The 27,500-nt window shown below is 34.8% G+C and overlaps 1 protein-coding gene across 2 annotated transcripts in view; it reads right to left on the bottom strand.

The window, feature by feature from the left end:
- The window catches only part of gmds (GDP-mannose 4,6-dehydratase), an 88,975-nt gene that overhangs the window by 6,250 nt on the left and 55,225 nt on the right, over positions 1 to 27,500 (bottom strand). For both annotated transcript variants that reach the window (XM_067382999.1, XM_067382998.1), the window contains 2 exons: positions 8,586 to 8,704; positions 8,274 to 8,370 (listed from right to left, as the gene is read on the bottom strand). In XM_067382999.1, coding sequence (XP_067239100.1) covers positions 8,274 to 8,370; positions 8,586 to 8,704 — 216 coding nt within the window. The remainder of the gene's footprint in view (positions 1 to 8,273; positions 8,371 to 8,585; positions 8,705 to 27,500) is intronic.

A 27,500-nucleotide genomic window follows, 5' to 3' on the forward strand; every position in this document is an offset into this window, starting at 1 on the left:
GTGTTAACATGATTTTAGTGTGAAAAATCACAACCTTTTCGGCGTAAAGTTATTGACAATGACTTCGTTATCATGACGACATACATAAAAACCCTATAATGACTGTGAAAATGATTGTTTTAATGGACAAATTTGTGCTTTTAAAAAATTATAAGCATGAAATTTTTGCTTTTTAATCCTCCAAAAATAGGCCTTACTCACTTTCAATGCATATATCTCACATAACCTTCCTAACTTTTGCTTCTTTTTAAAGAAAATGTGGGGACAAGCCGAAATTAGCGGTAATGAACCCGGAATAATTCTTTAATGTTTCACATTTTAGTTCAGTAATAGACATCTAGTGATGTAATATCTTCACTTTCTCTCTCTCTCTCTCTCTCTCTCTCAAAAGGGTGTGTCTTTCACGCCTAAACATTTAAGTTACATATAAAAAAATTCACCTGTTTATTGGGAAGCTTTACACTTGGCTGGGTTTTTAAGTGTTATATTCTCAACTCTCTTTCTTTTTTAAAAGCTCTTTCTCTCTCTTTCCCCTCCGTGGGGCCCAGGGTGGTTCCGCTCAGTCAAAGTCCTTCAGGAAATACCAGAGAGTAGGCCAGGGGAGAACGTACACCCCTCTCTCCCTCTTTATTTTTTTAGTTCTGTTCTCTCTCCCTCTCTTTTTCTCTCTCCCCGATGATCAACAAGAACAGAGTGTGAGACAGAGTAGCACGGTAAAAGAAAACGTCCCGGGGCGCGAGGTAAAAGGACCCCGCGCTTTAAAAAGTGCCATGTAATGTTATGAAAGAGAGTTAAGCTCTACCGTAAAGTGTGATGTAAATAAAAGTGGATGTATATACGGTCATCATGAGGAAAGGCTGTACGGTAAGAGCGCGGCTTTATTGCAGGTTTGAGTTCCACCTGGCAATCGGCCAGACTCTTTACAACATCATTCACACTCAACTTTAACAACTCTGACCTATTACACTGCATATCACCGTAAAACTGTCACACAGAGCCAGCCTCTCAACCACAGCAACTATAATACCCAGAAAACCCTAAAGACTGCACTACCCATAAAGCATCACGACAGACATCGGAGGCTAAAACTCCACTAAATGTGGGGGAACTGCCTTCAACGCACACATCAATCGCACGACGCACACAAAAGCACGCAGATCGGTTGGCCGCTGATCTTAAAAGCCTGAAATAAAATGGATCTTGCATTCAAATTAAAAGCAAAGCTGCAGGTAAGCGATGATGCAGCTGTGTTTTGCATGCTGGTACTATGACGCTCAGCATGGGTCAGATAAGACAGACTCCTGCATTCACAGAGTGAGGGCCTCCATGTGTGTGTGTGCTGCTCACTACAGGATTCTTTTTATCTCGCTCCTGACCTCTGCCACAGAGCAGATAACATCACCCCATCCTGATCCTTGGAGTGAAAGGTCAAAGCCATCTTTCATTCCAACAGTAACCAAAAAATCAGCATGCGCGTACACGTTACGCAAACAAAGCACGCGGATGCGCTATATATAAACATCATAATAATGCACATGAGACAATTATACCGTCTACCAGCGTGTGATGTAATAAATATGTGGTTCAATTGAATGATATAGCAACATCACAGTCATAGGTTTGATTTGCAGGGAATACACATACTGATATACCCAGTTTATTATATTGAAGTATGTTCTACGATAGTATTAATAATAATATTACAGCAAAAAAAGAGAAAAATAATAACCAAAATAATATTATTATTATTTTTTTTTTTTGCTATCATTAAAATGGTAGTTCACCCAAAAAAGGGAAATTTGGTCATCATTTACTCACCCTCAAGTTGTTACAAACCTGTATGAATTTCTTTGTGCTGCTGAACACAAAGGAAGATATTTGGAAGAATGTCAGTAACCAAACAGAACTCGTCCCCCATTTACTACTATAGTAGGAAAAATAAATACTATGGTAGCCAATGGTGGCGAGAACGGATTGGTTACTGACATTCTTTTTTAAATATCTTCCTTTGTGTTTAGCAGAAGAAAGAAATTCATATAGGTTTGGAACTACTTGAGGGGGAGTAAATGATGACAGAATTTTCATTTTTGGGTGAACTATCCCTTTATCACCATATTTTTACTGTAATATTTAGTATAATTATACTGGAATATTATCATGCCATTAAAAAATTACCAGCAAAGCCTATAGTCACAGAGCAAAGAAATATTTAGCCTGTTTTTTAAGATTTACGCATTTAAATTCATAGTGAAATTCCATCACATTGAATTGAATAATCCTTATATATTCATATTATGAATTGAACATTTTAAATGAGTAAAAAAAACCCAAAATATGTAAATTTATGAATACGAATCATATAAACGAAACAGTCCATTCCCTTGTTCCATTAAGATTTATACAAAATGTTTTAAGCTCTAGTTTTTGTTACTCATTTAAAATTTGTATTCAATTCAATTTGATGGAATTTTACTATACAATTAAAATTTGTAAATCTTAAAAAAGGCTTACATTTTTCTGAGTAGCATCTTTACTCTATGACTATAGACTTTCCTGGTCATTTTTTTAATGGCAAGACAATATTCCAGTAAAATTATACAAAATACTCCAGTAAAAATTTGATGATAATAATAGTAAAATTATAGCAAATGTTTATTAATTTTATTAAGGTTATTATTTTTCTCTTATTTGCTGTAATATTATTTTAATTAATATTATCATAGAACATACTTTGATATAATAAACACCAAAGTGACTTTGCATTCAGGGTATATCAGTATGAGTGTTCCCTGCAAAAAAAAGCTCAATTAATATAATGTATTAGATTAAAAATCAAGACAGGATGCATTTACCTTTCTAAAAATACACACTAGGCCCTAAAAGAACAACCATCTCAAATCCAAGTCTCTAAAGAGAGATGTGTGCACTATGTGCACTATGAGTTGCCAGAGGAAACATGTTGACATATGTAGCAAATATGTACTAATCTCTGATAATCCACATAATTCCATCACTATGTTGGGGCAGTTCCTCAGGGTCGCCAAGTCTTGAAGTTAATTTGATGAAATACACACAGTGAACTGCAGCCTCCGCAGCTTGTGTGTTTGGTCTATCATCAGCATGCATGCTCACACTTACACTTATTTACTGTACATTACATTTATATTCTTGGCAGACGCATCTTAAAAGCCTTCATATACATTCATACACACTTATTTTCAATAATCCCTGCAGCATATGCCGCCCCATAACCCCATGTTCCCTGGGACATTCTCAAATCTTCAAACCAATTTTCAGCTGAAATTACACACACAAAAAAATCTTTATTCTGTCATTTTGAGATGTGCACACGAGTTCAGCAGGGCAAGATATTCATAAATGAGTCAGTGAGTTACTAAACCGAGCAACTCGCCGTCTGTGGAGTTTGTTGCATAAATCAAAGCCTTTTTGCTTTCATTATGCCCTCTCTCGTGCTCCTTTCTCTCTCTTTCAAAATGAAAAACGAAAAGAAAAAAAACATGAGGGTTTCCTGGGGACTGTCTGGAAAATAAAAAGTGAAAAAAAAAAAAAAAAAAAAGAAGCCTTTGGCTAACTTTGGTCCTCCTTCCCCAAAGTGCCTCATAAAAATTGTTTAAATCAGCATCCGAAAGAATGAAATGGATGTGCAAAATCATATTCACTGAAACGCAGAGCAGGGACCACAGGGTTCACGCAGCGGTCTTCAGCGGCCGTCTGGGGGACACATTCATCAGTTCGAGCTTTCACTATTAAACCCCCTCAATCAGCTAAAAGACAAAAAAAAAGACTCGTTTTGATGTGTTCGTTATTGCGCCCAATCCGCCGCGTCCTTGTGTATGTGCAAGAGGGAGAACAAAAGAGAGCGAGAGAGAAATAAAAGAATGGCCACTATTTACTTTACACCACTCTCCTGCTGGAAATCGTAAAAAGTAACCAAAATTCGCTCTAATATTTCAAGCTTCATTTAAATCGAGGTATTTCAGGCCTTCAAAGCAAGTTAGCATATTATTTCATTGCGCACACACACAGTTTCTTTGTCTGTGAGCGAGTAGATGGCGTGTGATGGACAGACAAGGCCAAGAGCATTACCTGCTTTTCTCATTGCGAAGCTAAAACCTCTTTAAGGAATGTGAGCGAGTGTGTGTCGACTGAAAGAACACATCCAGTGAAAGCGAGATACAGCAAAGCCACGGATGAAATCCTGCCCTACGCACACACTTCCATACAGATATGCTCGTTATGAGATCTCTAAAGGTTATGCAAATAATGACGGCCGATTTGGATTCCAGCATTCGCTCGCAATTTACGCACACCCAACCGCAAGTTACGTCTGACATGATAGCCATCACTCAGAGGCTTCACATGTTGATCTTGGGAATGATAATAATGCATAAAGCTATTCATCTAACAGCAGTTTTGGGTGTGACAGTTATTCTTAGCTCTAACGTGGGATCTTTCAGCCAGGAGATTTTTATCTGTCAGTAATTATGCTTTCATAAATCATGCAGGTGTAGTACAAATGAAAACAGATTAGGATGGCTCAAAAACAGCAGTTCGAGTGACGACTGACGAGGGTCTCTTTGGATAAACTCGTCGTAGTGTATCAACCCGCTGCTTTCCTATTAATAGGTGTGTGTATTTCATTCAGTTACTCCCTTCAGGCGAAGCAAGTGCGGATCAAGTAACTATTACGTGATTGAAATTAAATTAGGATCCTTTTTCTATTCTGTTTCTGTCAGAATAAGTGATTTGATTAATTATAGGCTTAATTCACCATGTACACAATCATGTAGCCTGTGGACAGCGTATTTTTATATGTACTGCAAACACACACACGCTATCATTCATCCTCGTAAGTGACCTGCGTCCCGCACTGGCACGCATTCCCATTTCACCTCTGTGTTGATAGATGACCTGTTCAGCTTGTGTCTTTGAATATCTTGTACTGATATTACATAACACTGTTTGTTGATGTATTTTGAGGTCATCAATAACCTGATACCATGAATATTTAATTGCTTTGTACTTGAATAACAGATTTCCTTCTTTCTGCACCAGTTCCTCTTAATCCTCTGATGTCACTCATCTTCAGCCGGCATACACTCACACATTTTGGTCTCACCTTTACATGATTCTTTCTTCTCATTGAAAGAGCTCTTTGGAAACACCCTGCTGACCCATACAAAGCAAGCATGTGTCTTAGAGAAAACCTCTGATCTGTCAACAATCATTTAGTGTGTATGTTTTCTTTAAAGATTTAGTACCCTTTCTCATTCCTAAATGACCACCCACACACATATACTCAAACTGACATCTACATGTTATATGCATGTCAGAATAAGGATGGACATTTTGATCATTTTGTCTACTTCAATAAAATTTGGGGTCAGTAGCATTTTTAATGTTTTTTAAAGACGTCTCTTATGGTTATCAATGTTACATTTATTTGATCAAAAACACAGTTAAAACAGTAATAAGAGTGAAATATTATTACAATTTAAAATAACACTTTACTATTTTAATATATTTTAAAATGTAATTTATTCCTGTGGTGGCAAAGCTGAATTTTCAGCAGATATTACCGTCTTCAGTGTCATTATTATTATTATTATTATTATAAAAAGTTGAAGACAGTTGTACTGCTTAATATTTTGGGGGAAACTGATTTTTTTAAGATTGAATGTATCCTTGCTGAATAAAAGTTTTAATTTCTTTCATTCATTCATTCATTCATTAAAAAAAAAAAAAAAAAATGCCAATACATTGTGTCTCGCTGCTTATTTAGGGATCTGTATGTTAAAGGTGCCCTAGAACATTTTTTTCAAAAGATGTAATATAAGTGTAAGGTGTCCCCTGAATGTGTCTGTGAAGTTTCAGCTCAAAATACCCCATAGATTTTTTTTAATTCATTTTTTTAACTGCCTATTTTGGGGCATAATTAGAAATGAGCCGATTCAGGGTGTGTGGCCCTTTAAATCTGGTGCTCCACGCCCCAAGAGCTCACGCTTGCCTTAAACAACATAAAAAAAGTTCAAACAGCTAATATAACCCTCAAAATGGATCTTTACAAAGTGTTCGTCATGCAGCATGTCTAATCGCGTAAGTACAGTGTTTATTTTGATGTTTACATTGATTCTGAATAAGTTTGAGGCTGTGCTCCGTGGCTAAAGCTAACATTACAGACTGTTGGAGAGATTTATAAAGAATGAAGTTGTGTTTATGAATTATACAGACTGCAAGTGTTTAAAAATGAAAATAGCGACGGCTCTTGTCTCCGTGAATACAGTAAGAAACAATGGTAACTTTAACCACGTTTAACAGTACGAAGAAAACTTCGTTGGCCTGTGAACAAAAACTGCCCGACGGCTGACCGTCAGCTTGGTGTGTTCCTGCCTTTAAGTGACACATTTTTAAGATGTTTTTAAAAGTTCTTCCACAAAGCCTTAAGACCCCTTCCATTGAGTTGTGCAATATCCAGCTGTTTTTGAAATAAAGAATGTGTCCTGTGTGAACACCCTCAAATCCTCTCCAGAGATTTGAGAACTGCTGATTTAATTGACCCTTCGCAAAGCCCCGCCCCTCTTAGATACTGTTGCTTTGTCCGACAAGCTGTGGCGCTGTCACGCCACACGCAGTGAAAAATACATTGCGGAAGAAAGAGGATACTGACAAACCGTCGACGGACAAGACAAAGCAGGTTACTTATGATCTTAAACAAAGTCCCAGCTTTCAAACTGTGTAGTTTTTTAAGAAATTCAAACAATAAAAATAGTTTTGTGGCTCTTTAATGTGTCGTGACCATGGCCGTGATAGATTGCTGTAGCGTCTCAGCTCAAGAGGCTCGTGAAGCGATCATCTCTTCCTACTAGTTCATTTATAGCATCAAATAAACATGAATGAACATGAGAAGGAACGTTGTTTCAAACGTGGAAAGACGTCAATACACATCATTTTTAAAGTTTAACTCCACCGAGGTTAATCTTCTAACTCCTGACTGCTTTGTCGGACAAAATGGCGGATTCGGCATTCTGATTGGTTAAATCGCTTGTCAATCAAACTCCCTGCGAAGGGTCAATTGAGTACAAGTCACCATGAACAATACTGACATAAACTGTTGTCTGTTGATGCCACACAATGAACAAAAATGGTCCTTTTTGACACATTATTGTGTAATTACTATATTTCAAACAGTATGAAATGTTTTGAAGTTGAAATAGTTTCATAATTATTTTCATGATCAATCATTACTGTTACTTCTAGGTACTCAAGTCCATGCCTGTGTCAGAGTACAGCCTACCTTGTTAGAATGTCAGTGTGTTATATTGGAAACATATATTCTCACTACACATCTAGGAGAAGTGAACACCTGTTGTATATTATAAAATAACAAACACATTATAAATCTCTTCTAAAGGCACCTTGGATGCTCTTAAGGCTGGAATACACTTCAAGACTTTTTAAAACTATATGCCAGATTTTAAAACATTAGGCATCATAAACTAAATGACTGAGGTTCACACACTACCAGACTTTAAAGGGATAGTTCACCCAACAATGAAAATTATCTCATGATTAACTCACCCTCAAGCCATCCAAGGTGTATATGACTTTATTTTTTCAGATGAAAACAATTGGAGATCAGCCTGGCTCTTCCAAGCTATATAATGGCAGTGAATGAATGGGGGGCCCGATTTTGAAGCCAAAGAAAGTCGATACGTATGGCTGTCTGCCGGAAGCTAGTTATTATAGTTAACAATGTTTTAAATGGATTTTTTTTTTTTTTTTTTTTTTAAACAAAAAGGCCTTTATTAATCCCCCCGGAGCCATGTGGAGTACTTTTGAGATGGATGGATGTCATTTTAAAGCTTGGATGAGCCGGGATATTTTTAAACATATCTCTGATTGTGTTTGTCTGAAAAAAGATACAGTCATATACACATAGAATGGCTTGAGGGTGAGTAAATCATGGGATGATTTTCATTTTTGGGTGAACTATCCCTTTAAGGTGATTCCAAACACAAACTCATGCGGGCTCTGACTAAATGGAATCATAGTGTGAAGCTGAAAAAGTGTAGTCTGTGCCCATCATCCACATCACATATGTGATTTTCTGTAAAATATGTCAACCCAAATCTGCAGACTGGCTCTGACTTTCGGCAACTAGATTCTAAGTCGGGCTATAAATCTTGGCAAAAGTCATGTAGAGTATTCCAGCCTTTGTCTACGTGTGAAGAAACAGTCTTGAAGCGACTCACCACTTCAGTTGGCCGGTAGTACTTCGGATCAACCTTCACATGAACGACTCCTGTCTCCTGACAGCGCCCCACTTCCTTCTCATCCTTCCCCTCCCACCTGAATGCAAGAACAATAGCTTTGAACACATTCCTTCATCTTATTTGTTTCCCAATTCAGCTGTTAACATATGTGTTACATATTTACAATATTTATGGTGTGTTTGCGTGTTGTTTTGTGGTCTTGTACAGCCTGTTTGCGAATCAACACCAGATGTGCCAGATTAACCAGATGGGCTTAATCTGAGATAGATGTGTGTGTATGCGTGCTCTCACACAATAGTTTTGCCCACATGTTTGAAGGCCCCCTCCACAAACTCCCGTACGCTGTGCACTTCCCCGGTCGCTATGACAAAATCGATAGGCTCCTCCTGCTGCAACATCAGCCACATTGCCTATAAGACAAACAGACACACAGAGATCAATATCATTATTATGAAGCATTTTCCATTTGAGATGATGAATATGATATCATGATGAATATGATATTACAAGGTCAGTATGCTGATCTTGTAAACATGGTAATTTTGGTGGGTAAATAAATTCACAAATGTAAATGGAAGAAATGTAAACCTTCCTTTACTAGTTTATTTCTTCATGATTTAATGAAAAATTTTCAAAAAGTTTCAATACTTCAAAAAAAAAAAAAAAAAATGCAGAAAGACTATGAAAGCTTAATTCCACCATGAAATAAAAAATAAAAAAGGTAATTCTAACTTTTTTCTCGCAATTGCGTGTTTGTCTCACAATTCAGAATTTTTTCTCAAACTTACAATTGCGTGATATAAAGTCAGAATTGCGAGATATAGTCAGAATTGTTATATAAAGTCAGAATTGAGAGTTATAAAGTCAGAATTGAGAGTTATAAAGTCAGAATTGTGAGATATAAAGTCAGAATTGTGATATAAAGTCAGAATTGTGAGATATAAAGTCAGAATTGTGAGATATAAAGTCAGAATTGAGAGTTATAGTCAGAATTGCGTGATATAAAGTCAGAATTGCCTTATATAAAGTCAGAATTGCTTGATATAAAGTCAGAACTGAGAGTTATAAAGTCCGAATTGCCTGATATAAAGTCAGAATTGAGAGTTATAGTCAGAATTGCGTGATATAAAGTCAGAATTGAGAGTTATAGTCAGAATTGCGTGATATAAAGTCAGAATTGAGAGTTATAGTCAGAATTGTGTGATATAGTCAGAATTGAGAGTTATAAAGTCAGAATTGCCCGATATAAAGTCAGAATTGCGTGACAAAGTCAGAATTGAGAGTTATAGTCAGAATTGTGTGATATAAAGTCCGAATTGCAAGTTATAATGTCAGAATTGAGAGTTATAAAGTCAGAATTGAAAGTTATAAAGTCAGAATTGCGAGTTATAAAGTCAGAATAGCGAGTTATAAAGTCAGAATTGCGAGTTATAAAGTCAGAATTGCGAGTTATAAAGTCAGAATTGCGAGTTATAAAGTCAGAATTGCAAGTTATAAAGTCAGAAGTGAGTTATAAACAGAGAAAAAAATGTTTTATAACGCAATTTTGACTTCATAACTTGCAAATTCTGATTTTATTTCATGCAATTCTGAGGAAAAAAGTACAAATTCTGAGATAAAATGTTTATTTGTGGCAGAAACAAGCTTCCATTGAAAAACAGAGGTTATGGTCCTCTTAAAATATTTACTGTTTTAATGCATCTTTGTTAAACTAAATCTATTCCATTTTAAATCTTGCTTCTTTTTTGTGTCAATAAATGTGCCATACGAAGTTGGTATGTTCCCTGTCTGGCGTTGTAAATGTGCAAAACGTGTAATAATAATAAAAAAAACATTATGTCAGCGACAAGTGATTAAAGAGATCATATCAAGATGCAAATTATATAATGACCTCATTGGACTCTCAGTATCAAAACAGCTTTATTTTCTCAGGTTCATATTTGGGATCAAGTATCAAGACTCCCCCACATACACACGACACACACTCAACGCAGACACATCTGCTCCCAGTAGGATGTGCTTTTATGTGGTTACGATCTTACACACACCCCAACACACAAACACACACGGCCATCCCCGTCCTGACGTCAACACTAGGCCTCATGGGATGTCAATTGTGGGAATAAAGCAAAGAGTTCCCAAGTCCATACAACCACTACACAACAACACAAATGCACAGACTAAATCTAAATGGTGATCTAGATGAAAGAGGCAGTGGTTTTGAGAAATAAATGGTGAGATACTTAAAACAAGAACGCTTGCCAAGAGGTCAATGGGTGATACTCTTCTGTCTTCTTTCTCTGGCTTTAGCTCCCTCTCTCATTTTCTGATTGCAAGGCTTCAGCGTTCAGCCAGTTGGCCAGAAAATCGCCCCATTCCCTTGACAGGACTGCGCTCTTTTCTTCCCCTCAGCTTGATGGAGGGATAAAGACCCCATCAGCACGTTTTATACGCTGCAGTGGGAGCACAGCACTTGGCCGCCCAACTCATTCATATTTCACTCCTGCTGCACTCACTTAAAAAAACTCTCAAACGAGATAACAGACAGATAGACAGACAGACAGAAAACCATAAAAAGAGACGCACTGAGAGAACTGACACAGACTCTGTGCCGTTATAAAATCCAAAGCTGTATCAGTCATTAGTCACAATTCTAAGTAATCAAACTGCATTTTGCATATCTGTAGGTTATCTGTGGGGGGAGAACCTGTGATACTTTTTTCAGGATTCATTGATGAATAAAAAGTTAAAAAGTAAAGCATTTATTCAAAATAGAAATCTTTTCTAACAATATAAGTCTTTATAATCACTTTTTTTTATCAATTTAGCACATCCTTGCTGAATAAAAATATTAATTTCTTTCAAAAAAAAAAAGAAAGAAAAGATGACTGACCCCAAACTTTTGAGCAGTAGTGTATATTGTTCAAAATATATTTTAAATAAATGCTGCTTTATATTATGTATATATAAATAAATAAATAATATATATATATATATATATATATATATATATATATATATATATATATATATATATATATATATATATATATATATATATATATATATATATATATATATATATATATATATATATATATATATATATATATATATATATATATATATATATATATATATATATATATATATATATATATATATATATATATATATATATATATATATATATATATATATATATATATATATATATATATATATATATATATATATATATATATATATATATATATATATATATATATATATATATATATATATATATATATATATATATATATATATATATATATATATATATATATATATATATATATATATATATATATATATATATATATATATATATATATATATATATATATATATATATATATATATATATATATATATATATATATATATATATATATATATATATATATATATATATATATATATATATATATATATATATATATATATATATATATATATATATATATATATATATATATATATATATATATATATATATATATATATATATATATATATATATATATATATATATATATATATATATATATATATATATATATATATATATATATATATATATATATATATATATATATATATATATATATATATATATATATATATATATATATATATATATATATATATATATATATATATATATATATATATATATATATATATATATATATATATATATATATATACAGTTGAGCTCAAAAGTTTACACACCCCTTGCAGAATATGCAAAAATGTTAATCATTTTAACAAAATAAGAAGGATCATGAAAATTGCATGTTATTTTTTATTTTGTACTGTCCTGAATTAGGTATTTCACATAACAGATGTTTACATAAAGTCCACAAGACACAAAAAAAGCTGAATTTATAAAAAAAAAAAAAAAAAATTTTGTGGACTTTATGTAAATATCTGTTATGTGAAATACTTTATTCAGGACAGTACTAAATAAAAAATAACATGCAATTTTCATGATCCTTCTTATTTTGTTAAAATGATTAACATTTTTGCATATTCTGCAAGGGGTATGTAAACTTTTGAGCTCAACTGTATGTACATATATATATATATATATATTTTTTTAAACATACTTGTTGCAAAATTGTCAAGTCACTGTCACTCAAAGCTCTCAGTGTTTGCCACACAAACATGAAAAAGACACATTGTAATGTTGTTCCTCATATTTTTGTTAAGGAATATTCCGCCTAAGTGATGTCACACAGAGTTCTGGAGAAGATAAACGTCTGACAGTACATTTTCCCCTGAGGTGAAATTTGTTATTCGCAACAGATGTTTTCTTTAGAAGACGCATGTCACTGACATCAAGCGGGGGTCAGACTTCTTACAGCTTGACATAAACCATATAATGTTGCTATTCCTAATAAAATGACCAGACAATCGGCAAGTAATTTTATTTATGCAAAGGTTTTACTAACAGTTGGTGCTAATTCTGGAGAAAAAAACACAAATACACACAAAATATGTAATAAATTACCATGATACACCGAAGCTAGTGTGAGGAATGTAAAAAATTGAAATGGTCAACATAAAGCTTTCTATCTTCACCAATACAGCTTGCAACAGATAAAAGAGGTGAACGTACGAGTGCATGTGTGTGAGAGACAAACAGCATGAAACAGAGGTCAAGCGAAGGGAGGAAATGGCCTGCAACATTCTCTGATCTTATTTTAGTCATAACAAACAGCATTCTCTGCTTTTTCACTCTTTTTTCCACTCTATTTCTCACAAACATACACACTGATGGGGAAGTGAAACACCATAACAGATTCATTGTTGCAATCTTCTCCACCGTGTTATCTTTTACAGCCATTATTATTTGGCAACTTTTTGGAAGACTTTTGGGAAATGCGAGGTAGTTTAGCATTACTGTAAATGTATCCAACAGGAAAAATATTCAGAATTAAAACCCGGCTCGTGCTGTATCTGTCTTAACATCCCTTGCTTTCCGTCCTTTTCACTCCATTCCTCCCTCACGCCTCTCTCCAAGGATCATTAGCGCTGTGAGAGACAGCTGAGAGGCCTGCAGCACAACTCCCTTCCCCTTCCTTCCTGTTCACATACACTCTCTCCTGGCGTTTTGGGAGGAGATTGGACACTCTGAGGCTCTCTGGGTATTTCAGCAGCAAATGTGCAAACTTTGTGTATATGAAAGAAAAAGATGCTTTCATTATTTGTCTACACAGTTTAGCACCTCATTATAAACTGTACTTTTGTCTCACAATATCATATTACTAGGTCTCTAAAGTCTTCAAATAATTGTTTTTGTTGGTTCCTAAATTCTCTGTCGCTGCCCACTTCTCATAGCTTGCTGCTCCATATTAGATTCTCTCCAACTACTGATGCTTTGAATCCCATTTTAAAAGAACAGTTTATCCAGTCATTAAAATATTGTTAATATTTGAAACAAACTGATTTGGCTGATCTGCTTGATCGTAATGTATTTGGTGTATATAAATTGCTTTATAAATAAATGTGACTTGATTTGACTAGAAAAATTCAACAAATGTATAAATAAAACATAGAAAATTATGCAAAAAATTATAAGTCTGCCTAAAAGTCATGCCACCGCAAAATAAAAATTCTGTCATTATTTACTGCCCTCATGTCGTTCCAAACATGTATGACTTTTTTTTCTTATGTGGAAGACAATAAAAGATACTGCCTGTATGCTAAAAGTCAATGGGGTCCAAAACAAAATCGGCTTTTACTGTATGGAGAAAAACAGACTTGCTTTTTTTCTTCAAAATATCATTTTGTGTGTGTGTGTATTCCACACAAAAAAGAAGGTCGTACGGGTTCGAACTGCTTTGCTTGATCCAACTCCATGCAGGTTTTAAGTCACTTCCCTTTAACATTGGCCTGATGCAAAAATCACCATCTGATCCAGGACCTGTGCGTAGATCGGTAAACGTACACATACATCTGTTTAACTGATTACTTTAAAGGGTCATGGAGGTAGAGCAGAATGTGAGGTTCAAGGGCAGTTTCCTTCTCCAATGGATCGGAGTTTTCCAAAAATGACATGTACAGCATGCAGTTTGTTTTGAATCTGTGTCAGTGTTCCTCCTGCCATCCATCCATGCAAGCAAACATAAACTTGGAAGAGAGGGAGGTGAGTTTAAAATAAGGTGAAAGAGAAAACAAAGGATTAACTGTGATGACATCCTCTTCTCGGTTTCAATGCCTCTTTTGTTTTTATGCATCTGGGCGTATATGACTATATTCCCCCGCAGGCAATTTAGAATGAAGTATCTTGAAATATTCAAATCATCTTAATGGTAAATTATGACAGATTATGCAATGGATGATCATGTGCCAGTATGTGCACTATAAATGATTTCTGTTTTATTTTACAGTAATATACTGTATTCTCAACAATTCCCTAATACAGTATGTTACTGTAGATTTTGTCGTTTTCACAGCATTATAACTGTATTCTTAACAGTTTCCAACAGTATAAGCTGTGTACAGTATGTCACAGAGATATTAGCCTATTGTAACTCTAAATACAGTAAAAGAGCGCAAAAAACAACCACACCTCCTCATGCAACGGCTCTGTGACAGACTCATCATGGTGATGAAAGCCCAGAGTATGGTAGGTTAACTTTTCCTTTTTCCTAATACTTTTCCATAAAAATATCTGAGCAAGCATTCATTTTTTGGCCTCTTCCTCCCCGCAGCATTGGGAAGATGAAAGTCCTAGGAGTATGTTAAATTGATGGGTATACTTTAAAACACATGTAGTCGGTCGCCTTATTTGTTTTATACAAATGTTATTTGCAAGTTTGAGTTAATAAATATCTGTAAAAACACTGGAGCGGGTGCTCATTTCCAAGTTAAGTCGTGCTAACTAGCATTTTCCTCCTACAGTGGCGCTGGCAGACCGGCTGAACCTTCGTGAGACAGGCGGGAAGAGTCGTCGCAATAAAGAAACCTTTTTTCTTTACAGCATGTGGTTGTAACTGTTTTAAGATGATATGTATTCACTGGTTATTGTTGTATACTGCTACTAATTAAGTACTTTAGCTATACAAACTTTTATTTTTATATTTCCAACATTGATTTTACTGGTATGGCTATAATTGTATTTTGTTCATTGATGAGATATGGTTAATATGCTGGTAAATTTGTATATTTTATTGAAGTTCAGCTATGAAACGTAAAAGGTGAAACCTGTTGATGTGAAGCAATAACTTGTGTTATTGAATATATAACAGTAAAATTATAAATAATAGTATAATGCTATACTTTATTTTACAGTATGCTTACTGTAGTTATTTTTACAGTAAAATTACTGTGGTAATAAACATTTTACAGTTTGTCCAATCACGTGTGACTATTCTCCTGCAGGAAATTTAGAATGAAGTATCCTGAAATATTCAAATCCTCTTAAACTCTGGAATAGTAAATTATGACAGATTATGCAATTGATGGTCATGTGACTGTATGTATCCAATCATTAGAACTAAGCCTTTAGATCAAATAATTAAGATCATGAGAAACAAATGTAGTCCAAAACTGCACAGAAGTATGTCCAAACTTTTGACTGGTATCTAAAATTGACATATCCTCTTAATGAATTCAAAAAATTAAACGTAAGGTAAAAGTTAAAAAGTAAGAAGTTAATACACAATACAAAGTTAAGTAAAAGGTAAAGAAAAAAGTGAAATACAAAGTACAAAGTTTAATAAAATATAAAAAAATACAAACTTAAAAAATACAAACGTAAAATTAAAATATGAAATAAAAATTTGAGTATATAAAATATAAACATTTTAAACAACTTTATTACGAAAATTAAAAACTTTTTTTAATTTCTCTCATTCACGATATATCATTTGGGGTATTTCCATTTGTTTTTAGTTTGTTACTCTGCAATGAACAAACCTGCAGTTCTCTCTGCAACACTGAATCCTTTTCAGCCAAACACGCATTTATGATCCCAACATACACACACAAAAAAAGTTTAAAATAAAGGGAAAAAAAGAAAAGAAAAAGTGCCCACACTCCTGTTTGCTTTATGGCATGTAAAGAATTCCTCGCATAAGAACTGTATGAGGCTTTCAGGTAGATTTTGCACATAATAATACAACTATTCATAACTATCCACAGGGAAGGACACACACACACACACACACACACACACACACACACACACACACACACACACACACACACACACACACACACACACACACACACACACACACACACACACACACACACACACACACACACACACACACACACACACACACACACACACACACACACACACACACACGTTTGTTTTTGTGAATTGTGGGGACTTTCCATAGACTTCAATGCATTTTACACTGAACAAACTGTACATTCTATCCCCCTACCCTGCCCCTACCCCTAAACCTAACCCTCACAGGAAACTGTGCAAACTTTTACTTTTTCACAAAAACTCATTCTATATGATTTATAAACCCATTTACATTGTGGGGACCACTGGCTGGTCCCCACGATGTAGGTGAACTCAGGTTTATATTACATCATGGGGACATTTGGTCCCCACAATGTAATATAAACAAAAGCACACACACACACACACACACACACACACACACACACACACACACACACACACACACACACACACACACACACACACACACACACACACACACACACACACACACACACACACACACACACACACACACACACACACACACACACACACACACCCTGGGACTGACTCTATAGCTCCAAAAGTCATTGGTTTAAAAGGGAGCCTGTTTTTAAAAGTCTATTTTTATTTTTGGAGCTGCTGAAAGTTTAAATACTCCCCTCTACCCACCACAACACACACACACAGACACAGTCTTTTTTTTGTATGGAGCACAGAAGTACTCTGTTTAAGGCAGGTGGTTTGAATTAGGCAGAGACAGGCTGTCATACAGTGACACTTGCTCACACACACATACACTGAACGAGAAAGAGAGAGAGTGTGAAAGAGCAGACAAAGAGAGAAAGTTAGCACTGACCACTAAATGACTGAGTGAGAGAGACGATGAGAGTTTTTGACTGCGGCTCACCTGGTTACTTCATTAACGTTATTTTAAATTGACTTTTCCACACAGCTCACATTACTTGTGCTGGCCAATACAAAACGCACAACACATACACAGAGTTCACCATTACGCACGTCAAAAACATGGCAAAGTTCCAGTCAGATCATCTGAGATGATGCATTAGTGGATCTGTTCAATGATCTATGCAACTCCTTCAACACAATTTTTATGAACTTAAATAATGCAAAATTGGAATATCAATTAAACAACTGGAGAATAAAGCAGAGTTTCCATCCCATTTGTTCAAAAGAACAAAACTTTTTCTAGGAAAAAAAAAAGCTGTCGCCATTGGGAAAGCCACATATTTGATGTAAATGCACAACATATCTGATGTAAATATAGGAATTTATTATAATTTATAATTTATAAGTATGTCTTACAGAATAAAAATAAATAATCCTTTTTTATTATTATTATTTTTGGTATTGGTGTTTCCATTCAGGATGTTTTATGCAATACACCAAAATTTGGATGATAACACATGGATGGAAACCTGGCTAACAAGGCTCAAGTACATTTTAACAACACTATAGAAATGTGTTCTTTAAACTAATTATAATAATAATTATTATATTTAACATATTCTCCCTTTAGATTTTTTTTATTTTTCTATATTAAACATTTTAATGAATTTTATTTTATATTTGACATCCTTTCACATACCTGCTTACATTTTAATTAATTTAAATGAATTTAATTATTATATTTAGCATTTTTTATTTTGTTTTATTTTTTATTTTATATTAAAAATTCTTTTTATAAATTATACTTTGTATTTGACATGCTTTTAAATAACTGCTTATTTGATAGCATTTTTTAGGTAGCATTTTTTTATTTCATTTTTTAACATTATTATATTAAACAAGATTTTTCTAAATAATATTTTATATTTAAGAACTTTCCAAATACCTGCTAAAGCACATCCTGAGATGCACTTTGGCAATCACTGTCCTACAAATGTCTGAGGCTAAAGAACCAGACTGTAGATCGACATATTGATCATGAAAATGACTGACCAGTAGAGACAGGAAGAAACTATAATTTAATCTGATGGAAGATAAAAAACGGTTACAGATGAAGTTTATTGACTGGAACTCATATGCATTCAGACAGTGAAACATGCGTTTGTGTGTGTGTGTGTGTGAGAGAGAGAGAAAGAGAGAGCAGTCAAGATGGTTATCAGGGCCGTTTAGCCCCTCGTTGAGAGCAGATTGGTTACAAATTGGAAAATGAGGAACAGGTGTGTGAGTGGGGACACACACTCCCATACACATCCATTAGCAGTGCACACAACTTCTGTGACCGCAGAAATTCTGCAAGCGGGAAAACAGAAGAGTTCAACATTGCCTTCTATAAATGTTCGCAATAAACACAGATGCGACGGCACGCACACAGTCACTCACACACGTCCTCTCTGTTCTGCTGTCTGTTTCACAGGTGGCTTCATTTTGTGTGGTCATATAAAAGTGAAAGGTCAAGCTGTAACACTGTCGGGAATTTTCTCACACATTAAGACTCTTTTAATTGTATTTGTGTGTGTGCGAGACAGATTGAATGAACATTTATGTGACTGAGACTTCTGGCCAATGAACAATGTGTGTGAGAATGTGTGTGAGACAGAGCGATGACAGTTGTATTTGTGGAGGCATGCTGTGCTGGCGAATCTTACTGCTGATGCTTTCCCCAGGTGAGTTTTTACTGCCTGGAGTACAATGAACAAAGAGAGGTGTGTGTATGCGAATCTGTCGTTTTCCTGCTTGTCTTAGCGCTGTCACAAAGACAGACAGATAGATAGATCTGCACCTCTGACCAAGTGAATGCACAAATATTAGTCCTGTAGCATATAAGTTTTGGCAAATGCAGAATAAACAATTGGCGAGCAAAAGATCCGATTTGAGATTGATATGAACCATGAAACTATAAGAAAACAGAAAGAACAAAAAATATAAAGTCAGAATTAGGGATAGGTCAGGATGTTCAATGAAGTTAATCAATGAGGAAGACTAGATTTAGCTAGCTTTAACTTTTTTTTTTCTTTTCATTTTATTATTTTAATTTAGAGAAAATTTTAGTGTGCTGAAACAATGTTGCACTTTAGTGTGAGCAATATAAGAAAACTAAATTCAAATCAGCCACTGAAACACAAATTTACCATACCAACATCAAATTTCAAGACAATTACTGTCAGAGTTTTTTTATTTCACATATCTAGTCAGAATGCTCAATAACTTTTTATTTGATGCCTATATCTATGATGTATTACAAAAGGTACTTTGGAAATCCATTATGTTTTCCTAAAACTTTTTTTAACCGCAATTATGATAGTACTACTTACTCATTCAAACACCTTACATAGGCTAAACAGTGCATTATAACGTGCCTAAACATCAAATTTGGTTTTTGATCATGTAATGTAATGCATTAAAGATGCAAAATGTAATTCTCTACAGAATTTTTTTTTGTTATACTGGTTATACTGGGAGTCTCCTCATATCCTGATAGCAATCACTATGTTAAAGGTGCCATCGAACGTTTTTTTACAAGATGTAATATAAGTCTAAGGTGTCCCCTGAATGTGTCTGTGAAGTTTCAGCTCAAAATACCCCATAGATTTTTTTTTATTAATTTTTTTAACTGCCTATTTTGGGGCATAATTAGAAATGCGCCGATTCAGGCTGTGGCTCCTTTAATAGCTCACGCCCTCCGCCCCCCCAGAGCTCTCAACTCTATCATTGCATAAACAAAGTTCACACAGCTAATATAACCCTCAAAATGGACCTTTACAAAGTGTTCGTCATGCAAATTGTCTAATCGCGTAAGTATGGCATTTATTTGGATGTTTACATTTGATTCTGAATGAGTTTGATAGTGCTCCGTGGCTAAAGCTAACATTACACACTGTTGGAGAGATTTATAAAGAATGAAGTTGGGTTGTGCATTATACAGACTGCAAGTGTTTAAAAATAAAAATAGCGACACTCTTGTCTCCGTGAATACAGTAATAAACGATGGTAACTTTAACCACATTTAACAGTACAGTAGCAACATGCTAATGAAACATTTAGAAAGACAATTTACAAATATCACTAAAAATATCATGTTATCATCTGCCATTTTTTGCTATTGTCCTTGCTTGCTTACCTAGTCTGATGATTCAGCTGTGCACAGATCCAGACGTTAATACTGGCTGCCCTTGTGTAAAGCCTTTAACATGGGCTGGCATATGCAAATACTGGGGGCGTACACTGTTACGTAACAGTCGGTGTTATGTTGAGATTCGCCTGTTCTTCTGAGGTCTTTTAAACAAATGAGATTTAAATAAGAAGGAGGAAACAATGGAGTTTGAGACTCACAGTATGTCATTTGCATGTACTGAACTATTGTTATTCAACTATGCCGAGGTAAATTCAATTTTTAATTCGATGACACCTTCAAACAGTCTAAAAGTATTTTTACAAATATGTATCGTCTGTGGAAGGCGTAGGACCATAAAAGATTCATCCAATCATTATATTTGGTCCGAATTAAATAATATGATGTCTTACCTGCCTGTCAACACACGTTTTTACATACCCTCATGCACCCTGTTTGTGCAGTCATCATACGTCATCAGCGAGTTTTATGCTATGCAGAGTTTATATAGACAGTCGTCAGTCACAGAGCACCACAAACAAACAGCAGTTACAGTTCCTCCAAAACAACGAGCTTATGCTGCATTAACACCATAACTACCATAATTAAGAGATGGCAACCCATAATGTTCTAACTGTTCATGCTGTTCATGGCCGCAGACTTGGAATTATGTGTTTCCGTGTCAACGGTATCAGCACTTGACCCAGTAGTAGTAGCACTTACCTTGACTAATATTCTTCTCCTATCTGTGTATTTATTTATTTAAAAAAAAAAAAAAAAAAAAAAATTCACTATGAGCACTTTACTTACATAACTGTGACTTCACTCAGCACTTACATACTGTTGTTCTCATGTTGATTTAATTGATTCTACTACTCTCATTTGTAAGTCGCTTTGGATAAAAGCGTCTGCTAAATGACTAAATGTAAATGTAAATGTAAATGTAACACCGAAATTAATCTGCAGCAGTCAGGTACAAACTCTCTAAGTTGTTTATGTTCATTATTATTATAATGTTATGCACTTTGAGACATGAGGTAGTTTAATGCTGTGTGTGTGTGTGTGTGTGTGTGTGTGTGTGTGTGTGTGTGTGTGTGTGTGTGTGTGTGTGTGTGTGTGTGCCTTCATGTGTTTTGGAGGAGGCGTGGCTTTGGAGATGCTCTGAAGTGAGGGTGGGATGTTATGATTGGAAATCTAGCTCGCTATTGCTAGCCTCTCCAAAAATGTCCTTTTGCACCTTTAAATTCATAACCAGGAAGTACTATAATGTATTATAACACTGGGTACAAATATTTACAACCACAGATATAACAAATGCATCATAACGCATGAGAATATTATCATAATACACTATCCCCTGGTTTCAAAGACAAGGCTTAAGCCTAGTCCCAGACTAAAATGCATGTTTGAGCCGTTTTAACTGAAAGCAACTTGCCCTGACTTATCTTGAAATATTTCTGCGCCATTGTTTTGTCTCAAGATGCACATCAGTAATGTTTTTTTCTAAGGCTTGTTTATAAAAGCTACTTAAATGTCCTAATTTAACGAAGGCCTAATCCTGGCTTAATCTTAGCCCTGTCTATGAAACCAGGCCTTCACAAAATGAGTTGCCAGTTTTTGATATGCTAAAATGATTAAACTGATTGGAAAATATGGAAGAGAAATTGGACAACATTCACTGAAGGAAAAAAGCAAACAACAATATAAGGAATTATTGTAATGCATCTTCTTTGTGCAATTTATGCTCAACTTTTGGATAAATCCACCTCCTATCTAGTGCTATCAGTCAAGCTAGACCCAGTTTAACCAATATGATCATATCATGAATCCAGATAATGAGATTTAAACTAAATATTAACCTTTATAACTGTGCAGGTGCTTAGTTTGTATAATGAATCAGTGAATTTGCAAGCTGGCACATGTCTATATCAGGTTAAATGAATACACAGCAATGAGTGTGTGGCTATTAAACTCTGTAATCTTTCTAAAAGGTGCAATTAACCTGTTCAACTAAACATTCATGCACAGACTATATAATCATCTCACTTTACCAACAATCAGGCTTAAACAAACATCGGCACACATCCACAAAACCAAACCTCTAATCTACAGATTAGCAGTGATATTCACAACACAAAGGAAGCCCTCTAATGGAAGCGGGAGAAGGAAAGAATGAAAGGTGTTGGTTTCAGGTGTTTACAGCAGCGCTATGCAGGTAGAGAGGGAGCCAGTTCCTGCCAAATGTTTGAAACAGACTCATAAAAGAGGCCAAACAACGTCACTAACCAATAAACTGTCAAATTCTTCACCTACGGTTTTGTCTGAAGAAGGAAGATAGGACGAAAGCCTCGTCAGTGTTTTGCACTTGGCCCGAGGTGCTGGCAGCGGTGGAGGCATGTACAGAATGTGCTGTTTTGATAACTGTTAAAGATCAGCACCGGCCTGAACCTCGGATACCTGTTTGTTTAATTCGGCTTTAATATCTGCAGCAGTTCTTTAATAGATCTGATTTCATTCGAGGAGGTTGGGTGGAGTTAAGACACCTGATCTGGGATGGTTTAACCTCTTGTAAGTCTATTTCAAATACACAGCTTAAAACCTAATTAAAACCTTATTAGCCTGAAAAAAAATGGGACAAGTAAAATAAAGTGTGCACACACACGTATGGCTGCTTCTCTGGACTCCTGCAGACTCCAATGAAATCGGAGAACTAAAAAGAAACAAAACAAACCATAAGAAGGAGCTCTTCTCTGGAGGTGTTTTCGTAAAAAAATATGCTGACAATTCCCAGGGTCACCCAGACCACCTCTGAGATCGTCACGTGTGTATTAAAATGCGTTTAAGAGTGAAAGTGAGACATCAGGGAAAGTTGTGGTGTGTTTATGTGAAGGTTGTGGCTTAGTGTATGTGTGTTTGCGGATTACAAGGAACATATTTCACTCGAATTCATAATTACGCATTTTTAAAAAGCATTTTCAAAAATGATGACAGACATTGATGAAACGGGTGTGTGGGTTTGATGGCATCTAACTATTTAAACAAAATGGACATCAAAGAGAATCAGCTGTTAACCATTACCACAGATAATCATCACTGTCAAACATGCTGTTTCACAAAAACACCTCAAGGTTATTACTCAATTTGTGTGTGATGAGAATAAACTGAGAAAGAATTTTTTTATATATATATTTTATAACGCTCTGATTTGTTTTTATATTTTGGCCAAAAACAGAAATGATGGCCATTTTGCCATTCATGCTGTGAAATAAAACCAGGCATCAAAAACCTTATAATGTGAAGTAGAAAAGATGGAAAATATGGATCTGTTTTTGTTTGGAAAAAAAATAGGACAGTATTATCCGCTTGCAGTATCAAAACAGTAATTAAAACATATAAATAACAATAATAATAATACTAATAATGGTTAATTATTTTATTGATATTGTATACAGATACATTGTGCTTCTTAATGAATACCCAATTGTGTGAATCTGAATACACGTGAACTATGAGGTTGTATGTCAGGAATGCTGGGTAAAATTTGAGACTCCACTTTTATATCGCTGTTAGTCATGGAAAGCTGGGATTCAGTTATTCTATATTCCCTGTGTGTGCGTATGTGGATGTGTATCTCAGAAGCTCATGTATGCCTAATAAAACTCAATATTCGTTTTGCTTTTTCAGATAGTGATGTAAAAGAAATGATTTTATCTTTGCTTTCATTGAAAACATTTCTAAAGTCAACAGGTAATACCACAAGACACGTTTATCTAAAAATGCTGCCAAAAAAGAACAAACTGCTTTTGAGAGAAACTTCTAGTTTGATTCATAATGATTTAAAAGCAGTTGTTAACGAAAAAAACAAAACAAAACAAAAAACATAAAAATTCCTAAAGCGAGGAAGTTTGGTGACAGCACTGAAAGTCTGTTGCCGAAATATTCTGAGATTGCGGAGCTGTTTAAACTCACATTCCTTTCTTGGCAAACCTCCATCCCAACAATCTGAACACACAGAGAGGAAATGCCATGTCTACCAACACATACACAAACACACAAAAATCCACCACTCTCTATTCACCTAGTGAGATGTAAACAAACACATTCAATGAAACCTCATGAACGTACAGCAACATACATGTCTGCACAAAAACACAGCCTTCAGTTATATAGTTTAGTCTTCAGAAATATATGAAGTTATAATGAAATACATTTTTTTCATATTGGATTTGAAGGCCCTGAAATCAGAATCATATGTTGCAATTTCAGCAAGACAGACCATGATATGTTCAACCTGTAGGGAGGTGTGTGTGAGTCAGGAGTCAGACAGTGTGTGTGTGTGTGTGTGTGTGTGTGTGTGTGTGTGTGGAGGGTAGGAGGAAAAATGCCAGACTGTACACATAGTAGCTATAGATCACAAGTGTGATGGTGTGTGTGATTCTTCAACACCTGTACTGCATAAATTCTGAGCTACGGCAGCAGTACAAAACAATTCTAATAACAGAGAGCGAGAGTCAGCTACTGTAAAGATTATAACAAGATCCAGCTGTGTGTGTGTGTGTAGCATGTTCATGCTTCCTGCACACCCCACATGGTTTGTGTGATCAGGATTTGATTGTGTTTGGCTGTGTGAGCCTGAAATGAGGCAAATGACTTTTTGATTAAACATTGCAAAGAAATAAGTCGTTATGGAGAAACTTATGATGATAATAATAACAAACATGAAGTTGAGACGCAATAAATCCACAAAACACATGGATTTTGTGCAATAAAAAAGCCCAAATCGTATATTTGCAAACAATGATGACAATTATATATGTAAACTTTCTGAAAAAAGATTCCAAGAGAAAACGGGCATGTAGGTGAGAGTGGGGTAGTATATGTCAAGGGCTATCACCCTATTAACATAATAAACTGCATTTTGTGTCATGTGATCACAAAAGTGGCAATCATATACAGCTGTCTGTGACTGAAAACTGCTTTTTGCAAAGTAAATATAGCAAGTAAAACATGGCAAGTAAAAATTATTAGTTAACGCAAATGTATTCAGGTCTAAAAATGTATATAACACATGTTGGGGAATTAAAAATGTTTTGTTTAGGGCTGTCAAAATAACGCGTTAATTTCGATTAATTAATCTGAGAAAAAATAACGCGTTAAAAAAAATAACGCAGATTAATCCATTCCGTATTGACCTTTGAACCTGGAGTCGTTCTAGCCACCATTCAACTGTAAAATAAAGGAGGGAGACGACTGCTGCGCTGACGGACAGAACGAGCAGAGCTCCTCCCTTGTGCGCGCGAGAAAGTAAGCACCGTCTTTGCACTCTCTCTACCTCACACATAATAATCTAAATCAACTGACACAATGCTAAAAGTTCGAGAGACCGAATCCATGTTTCACGAGGTGCATTCGGACAATGTTTTTCCTGAATAAACGCTGGGTGTGAATAGTGCTCAAAAGAACGTCATCTCATCTTCTCTGACAGGCGCCCTGCATGTGCAGCTGACATAAACCACACTTTCAGTAAACAAAAAGAAAAATCCTATCCAGTGGTGAAGTGTTTTCTGTGTTGACAAATCTTTTGCAATGTCCTAATAACAGTCGCGATTCGCATGCAACGTGTCAACGTCCGCTAATGTCCAATTTGCGAACTAATGACTCGTTTGAACTGATTCATTTTAATGAATCATGACAACAACTGATCTGTCCACACGGTCTATAATGAATTATTTACTCAAACAACTCTGAAATGAGAACATAAGACTGCTTACCCCATTTAGCAAGAGTGGTTAGTAAAATTAGCCTTAATAATCCACAATTTTTTCAGGTTATTTAAATGACAATGTGTAGTAAATTAGGCCTACCTATAAAATCAGTTAGTTTAGACTGGAGTGAGGTGAAACCAGAACAAAGAAAGTTGTTGTTAGCTAGGTGCATTCAATTGTATGTGGTAGAAAATTATATTATTAGTTAATATAAATTCTAAATGCTACTTTTTAATACTTTTCAGGTTTAGCAAAAAAGCATCTTCTCTTACAAATCTATAAAATCACTTTTTTTTTTTGCAAAGAGGGCAAGAAAGAATTACAGTGAGAGTGACGGGTACTTTATTGTCAGTATCGAGCTCACAGATCACGTAGGTAGGGCACTTTGTACTGTTTGTGTGGATGACCATGTCTATCACCACCGAAGACCATTTTTGACCCAGGAAAAACCCTGCATTGATTAATTTGAATTGAAATATTTAATACTTTCACAGCAAAAATTTTGTATGTGATTAATTTAGATTAATTAATCACAGAGTATGTAATTAATTAGATTACATTTTTTAATCGATTGACAGCCCTAGTTTTTTTTTTTTACATTTTTAATTCCCCAACATGTGTTATATACATTTTTAGACCTGAATACATTTGTGTTAACTAATAATTTTTACTTAATGTTTACATGTAAATGTTTTCACTAAAGATTAGCAATGAAATAAAAAAACATTTTTTTTCCCAAAATGGTAGCTGTAAGGTAAAGTGTGTCAGATGCCAGTGGCTCAAGTAATAATTATATTGAGCTCTGACTCCAAATGCTGGAAATAGTATTAAAAATACTATTATTAATCACAAATGTTATTAAAAAATATTGAAAATTGTTGAAATATTCTCAATATTAATATTTACCTGGTTGTTTTATGAAAATATGAATTATATAAACATGACTTTTTAATTTATATTATCATATTTACCCCATGAAATTACACTACTTACCTCTAAAAAGGGTAGGTTGTGTGACTAAATTATATTTCTATGGCCATTTGTTATAAGCTTTCTTCAAATTTCAGTTGAGAGCGGACATCCTGAACTATAATTAGGTATGCAAGTTTTGCCTCTTCTTCCTT

The sequence above is a fragment of the Chanodichthys erythropterus genome, chromosome 4 (genome assembly GCF_024489055.1).
Source record: "Chanodichthys erythropterus isolate Z2021 chromosome 4, ASM2448905v1, whole genome shotgun sequence".
In the NCBI taxonomy this organism is placed as follows: Eukaryota; Metazoa; Chordata; class Actinopteri; order Cypriniformes; family Xenocyprididae; genus Chanodichthys; species Chanodichthys erythropterus.